This window comes from Sinocyclocheilus rhinocerous, unplaced genomic scaffold (assembly GCF_001515625.1).
Source record: "Sinocyclocheilus rhinocerous isolate Xijiao unplaced genomic scaffold, SAMN03320098_v1.1 scaffold6028, whole genome shotgun sequence".
Classification (NCBI taxonomy): domain Eukaryota; kingdom Metazoa; phylum Chordata; class Actinopteri; order Cypriniformes; family Cyprinidae; genus Sinocyclocheilus; species Sinocyclocheilus rhinocerous.
Window position 1 is genome coordinate 333 of NW_015666169.1, and position 5964 is coordinate 6296.

The 5964-nt window shown below is 36.9% G+C and overlaps 1 protein-coding gene across 1 annotated transcript in view; it reads left to right on the forward strand.

Annotated features, from left to right (window-relative positions):
* Positions 1 to 834: 834 nt before the first annotated feature.
* Positions 835 to 5964, forward strand: part of LOC107731861 (phosphatidylinositol 3,4,5-trisphosphate 5-phosphatase 2A-like) — a gene marked incomplete at its 5' end in the record, with an annotated part of 11642 nt that continues 6512 nt past the window's right edge. Inside the window, 7 exons of the mRNA XM_016543054.1 lie at positions 835 to 916; positions 2357 to 2446; positions 2524 to 2637; positions 4520 to 4696; positions 5395 to 5550; positions 5654 to 5735; positions 5810 to 5926. Coding sequence (XP_016398540.1) covers positions 835 to 916; positions 2357 to 2446; positions 2524 to 2637; positions 4520 to 4696; positions 5395 to 5550; positions 5654 to 5735; positions 5810 to 5926 — 818 coding nt within the window. The remainder of the gene's footprint in view (positions 917 to 2356; positions 2447 to 2523; positions 2638 to 4519; positions 4697 to 5394; positions 5551 to 5653; positions 5736 to 5809; positions 5927 to 5964) is intronic.

A 5964-nucleotide genomic window follows, 5' to 3' on the forward strand; every position in this document is an offset into this window, starting at 1 on the left:
GTATCTGATCCTGTGATGAATGAATCATTCAGCGATTCAGTTCCTCCAACAGACACTGAACTGAGGAAACGGTTCGACTCGGACCGAACACCGATGGGCCGCTGATGTGCGTATGCGTGAACCCAACACTTGAATGAAGCGGAGAACTGAACGTTTTTATGGTTTCTTATTGTTTATGTATAAAGATGAGCTGATGAAGACAACTTTATTCACTTTATTTGCTTTAGACACATAAAACATCCACGTTTGACATCATTATTGGGAGCTTTAATCATATAATTGTGTATACGTGACGTCATTGCATGATTATTACATAAACAAACTAGTGAACTGAACCAGTTCATTGAATCAAACTGTCCAAAAGAATCAGTTTGCAGAAAAGAATCAGATTTGCCTGTTGACCTGGGGCTCTTGATTACAGGTAATAATGTGTTAAATAATGTTCAGTTTCTTGCACAGACTGATCGTTTTGCTTCATAAGATCTCAATATATCATCAGGAGCCACGGGGATTCATTCTGTGTTGCCTGTATGTGCTTTTTTGACTCTCAAAGTGCCGGCACCCATTGACTTGCATTTCATGAATCACCAAGGAGCACGATTTCAGCTAAAAATCTTCTTTACTGTTCAGAAAAAAAAGCCTCTCGGATGGGTGAGTAAATTAACAGCACATTGTCATTTTTGGGTGAACTATCCCTTTAAAGAAGCTCTTCTTCATGTGCATGAAGAAAGAATCCTGTGCAAACATGTTTACGGTCCTGAGGCGGCTACTTCCTGTCCTCTGAAGGAAGAGAAGTGTCCTGATGGCATTCTTTAAATTCCTCTCATCTCTCAGATGCGGACCAACGTGCCTTCATGGTGTGACAGAATCCTCTGGAAATCCTATCCGGAGACACACATCATGTGCAACTCTTATGGTACGCAGTCACCACGGTGACCAGACACATTACCACGGCAACAGCTGACTGTTACTGTGTGCTGTTACTCTCAAACAGGTCGATATATATATATATATATATATATATGAGATATTCAGAGTGATTTACACTAGCAGTCAGACGTCTCTTCCGCTCACTAAAACTGCATTTATTTGATACTGTAAAAATAGTGGAATATTATTATAATCTAAAAGCAGTTTTCTATATGAATATCTGTTAAACTGTAATGTATTTCTGTGATGCGCAGCTGTATTTTCAGCATCATTACTCCAGTCTTCAGTGTCACATGATCTTCAGAAATCATTCTAATATGCTGATTTGCTGCTCAAGAAATATTTCTGATTATTATTTCTTAATATTATAATTATTTATGCAGTTATAACTCTTGTTATTTGGCCATGAAGTTTTAATGAATTGATTCAAAACTGATTCACCATCTTGTTCACGTCAAAAAATTAAAAATGTTGACAGAAATCATTATAAAATATTAAAATATTTTAGTAGAATATGCGATTAAATACTGCATTAAATCTGCAAGTATTGATACTTATTACTATGTATTGTTGTATTATTGCATATAAATGAATATATTTAAATATTCTTCCCTGGGTTCTTTTATTAAAAAAAGCTTTGAAATATAGTTTAAACATTTAATTTAATATTTCATATATATTATTGAATTAAATATGAAAATATTGATATTTATTACTATGTGTTGTTGTGTAGTTGCATGTAAATGAATATAATTAAATACTGATTCTTTAAATATTTCGTTTAATATTTAATATATTTGATTGCATTAAATATGCAAGTATTAATACTTATTATTGTGTTGTATGTAAATATAAATATTGATTAAATATTGATCTATGAATGAATTTATCAAAAAACATGAAAAAAAAAATTTAATAAAAAAAATATATATATTAAATGAATTAAATTTGCAGCACGCACACATATATATATCTATCTATCTATATATATATATATATATATATATATATACACACATTTGTATGATATGTTAATGATGAAGCGCTAATATAAATAATAAATAAGGTAATATATTATTCTAATATGGTTATTATATATATAATACACACATTTTGGTGTGTTTTTTTAAGTAAAATTTTTTTTTTAATGATAACATATAAATTATATAAAAAACTGTATCATTGAAATTTATAAAAAAAAAACTATTAAACTACTTGTTGACAATCATTTAAAATAATTTTAGAGCAAATGCATAAATATTGCGATACATATTTAAGATTATCAAAAGGTTTAAAATGAGTGAAATTAATCTCCTATATAATCCAGCTCTACTCTCAAAATAAATGACAAATAACAGCCTCTGTCAGTAACTGAGCTCAAGCGCTGTTTAATGACCGTGTGTGTGTGTGTGTGTGTGTGTGTCAGGCTGTACAGATGATATTGTCACCAGCGATCACTCGCCGGTCTTCGGCACGTTCGAGGTGGGCGTCACGTCTCAGTTCGTCTCTAAGAAAGGTACGGCGTGTGTTTTCACGGCTCAGTTTCTCGTGTTTCTCGTGTGTTTCTCACGTCGAGCTGCTGTTCCTCCGCAGGTCTGCCCAAGTCTTCAGAACAGGCCTACATCGAGTTCGAGAACATCGAAGCCATCGTCAAGACGGCCAGCAGAACCAAATTCTTCATCGAGTTCTACTCAACCTGTCTGGAGGGTAAGAAACCAAGTCATCGAGTTCCTCCAACGAGGAAGTTTATATGTGAGAGACTTTATAAGATAAGATTCATCATTATAACCAGCAGAAATCTGATCTCCACATGCTCCACATACTTTACAGAAAATGAGAAATGAAAAATCCTTGTTTCTGTGTAACACTGAATATTCAGCAGGAAACCATGCGGACTGAGACTGATGTTGTTATTGTGAACTAAAACTACAACTATTACACATCATTTTCTGTAATTGAAAGATTAAATATTAGATAAAAATCTTAAATGAAAATTAGAAATGTTGCTTTGGCAACTAACTGAAATGAGTAAAATATATATAATGAAGTCAATTAAAGCAAACAAGCAAATAACAATGACTAAAACATAACATTTCTAAAATGAAAAAATTAATTTTGACTGAAAATTTTAATATTAGAAAATTAGAAGATATAGCTAAATTAGAATAGCAGAAATAATTTCTTCCTTTCTGCCTTGGCAACTCACATAAATACGTTTTTTCAGTTTTAATAATTTTAGAACTTAAACTTATTTCTGTTACCAAGGCAATAATTATCTTTTAAATTTGTATTATTTGTTTTTTTTAGTTTTTTTTAGTCAGTTTGTTACGCGCTTTTGTCATTGTTATTAGTTTTTATTTGTTCTTGTTTATTTTTTTATTATTAGCTTTTGTTTTTAGTTTTATTAATTTTAGAACTTAAAGTTAAATAGAAAAAAGAGAAGAGAGAAATAAAAATAAATACGTATGAACAGAAAAACAGTGACAAAAGCACATAACAAAATTACTAAAACTAAAATGAAAAACCTTTAAAAAATTGAAGTGAAAATTAGAAATGTTGCCTTAGCAACTAACTGAAATAAATAAGTTTAATTTCTAAAATTATTAAAAGTGAAATAAAAAATAAACTAAAGCTAAATAGACTATATATATATATATATATATATTTTGTTTCCGTCGTTCAGTGTTTTTTGTTTCCCATTGTTCCCTCATGGATGCCCTCCTTCGCCCAGAATTTCTCCTCCTCCTGCTGGAGCAGGGGTAGAAATCGCTCGAGGACCATACGAGACTGTTCCAGCTGCTAGCAAGCACCTCCAGCTACCCGGACGACGTGCTCTGTACGTTCTACGACGCCAGTCTAAACATCGTGCAGTGCAGAGCGCCGTCGTCCGAAGATGGTCCTCGAGCATGATTTCACCACCTTTGTGGAGTGGATACTGGCGAGAAACGGATCCCTGCTCACCGTCAGTTCCGAGGAGAATCTCGCCAGTACCACTCCCGACCCAGAGCCCAGCCCACCATCTCCCCGCGATGCGGAGCAACAATCTCCGTACCTCGCCTGTTCCCAAGAGTATCTCGCCAGTACCACTCCCGACCCAGAGCCCAGCCCACCATCTCCCCGTGATGCGGAGCATCAGCCCGAGCCCACTGTTGACGGAGAGCCATTTCCCGCCACGATCAGCGAGCCAGTGCAAAGCCGAGCGACTGAGCAGAGGATCGCCCCGTACGTAGAGCTGAACCCGTCAGACCAGGTGCATGAGCCGGTAACAATGCCCGCCACGAGGGAGAAAGCCATGGACGGGGTGAGCGCTTTCGAGGAGCTCCGCCCCCTGCACCGCGGCTGAGGGTGAGCTGAGTATGGCGCGGCGAATGTGCCAAAGCGAAGAGGGAGAGGGACCAGTCCCCGAATCCAGCCCAGAGCGCCCTCCGGTGCCTCCTCCTAGAAAGTGCCCTCCAGTGCCCGCTCCTTGAAAGCGCCCTCCCGATCCAGAGTTTAGCCCTGAATGCCTGGAGGCTCACAAAATGAATGAATGATGCATTTACTGATAATACATCAGTCTCTGAGTCTGTATCTGTCTGTTTCTGTGTAGAGTTTAAGAAGAGCTATGAGAACGACACTCAGAGCAGTGATAACGTGAACTTCCTGCGCGTGGGCTGGACATCCAAACAGCTGACCACACTGAAGCCCATTCTGTCCGACATAGAGTATCTGCAGGACCAGCATCTGCTGCTGACCGTCAAATCCCTGGATGGATACGAGTCCTACGGTACGTGTGCGCTCTGTCCTTAATAAACCGCATTAAACACATTATTATTAATCAGCTCGCTGCTATCATGTCAACACTTCAACTAACTTTAACTAAGGTCTTTAGCTAGATGCTCTTTAAACTGTTGCTAAACCACTGAAGAGAAACCAGACCTCAGAAGAAGAGGATGTAAACTGATGTCTGCTGTAGCGCCATCTTGTGTAGAGCTGAGAATACAGCATTTATTTGTGTGAATTTGTGTTCTGATAGACCAGAGGAAAGGTTGCATTCTTGTTATATTTTGCTAAGTGTGTTTGGAGGTATTTTATTTTATTTTATTTCAAATTAAAATAAAATAAATAAAAAGCATAGAATTAAATTTTATTTATTTTACTTTATTTCTTTTATTAGATTGAATTAAAAGCATTTTATTTAATTCTATTTTAATTTAATTTAAAATAAAATAAATAAAAAGCATACAATTAAATACATTTTATTTTGTTATTTTATTTTTGTAATTAAATTAAATTGTATTATTTTTATTTATTTTATTTATAGTGTGAGCATTTTATTTTTACCTGAAATCACTTTATAATAATTTTAAAATAATTATATTTATAATAATAATAAAAGGGTTGCACCAAAAACTGTCATTTTCTAAAGGTGGGATTTACATGTGTGTGTGTGTGTGTGTGTTTTTGTGTGTGTGCACGTTTCAGGTGAGTGTGTACTGGCGCTAAAATCTATGATTGGCAGCACGACGCAGCAGTTCCACACTTACCTGTCTCACCGCGGTGAAGAAACGGGTAACATCCGCGGCTCCATGAGGGTCCGAGTCCCGTCTGAACGCATGGGAACAAGAGAACGACTCTACGGTACATTATACACAGAAACTATATTTGTTTTGGTCATATAAATATATATACACACACACACACACACAAACACGAGTCATTAGTTTGTCTCTCTCATCTTCAGAGTGGATCAGTGTGGATAAGGACGAGACGGGCGGACCGAAGGGCAGGACTCTTCCTCCTCGAGCCGGACACGACTATGTGAAGTGAGTCAAGATTCATGATTCATCTGACACTCGTCATCATCTGGAGATTCATTCTGACACGTTTGTTCCTTCAGACCGTCCAGCAGCAGGAAGCTGGGCTCAGCTGACCTCGGGAAAGTCTCAGAGGAAGGAGAGAAGAGCGTCACGGGACGACACACACACTCCTGTAAAGAGGAGAGCACACAGAACAGGTGAACACACACACACACACAGAGACACACACACACAC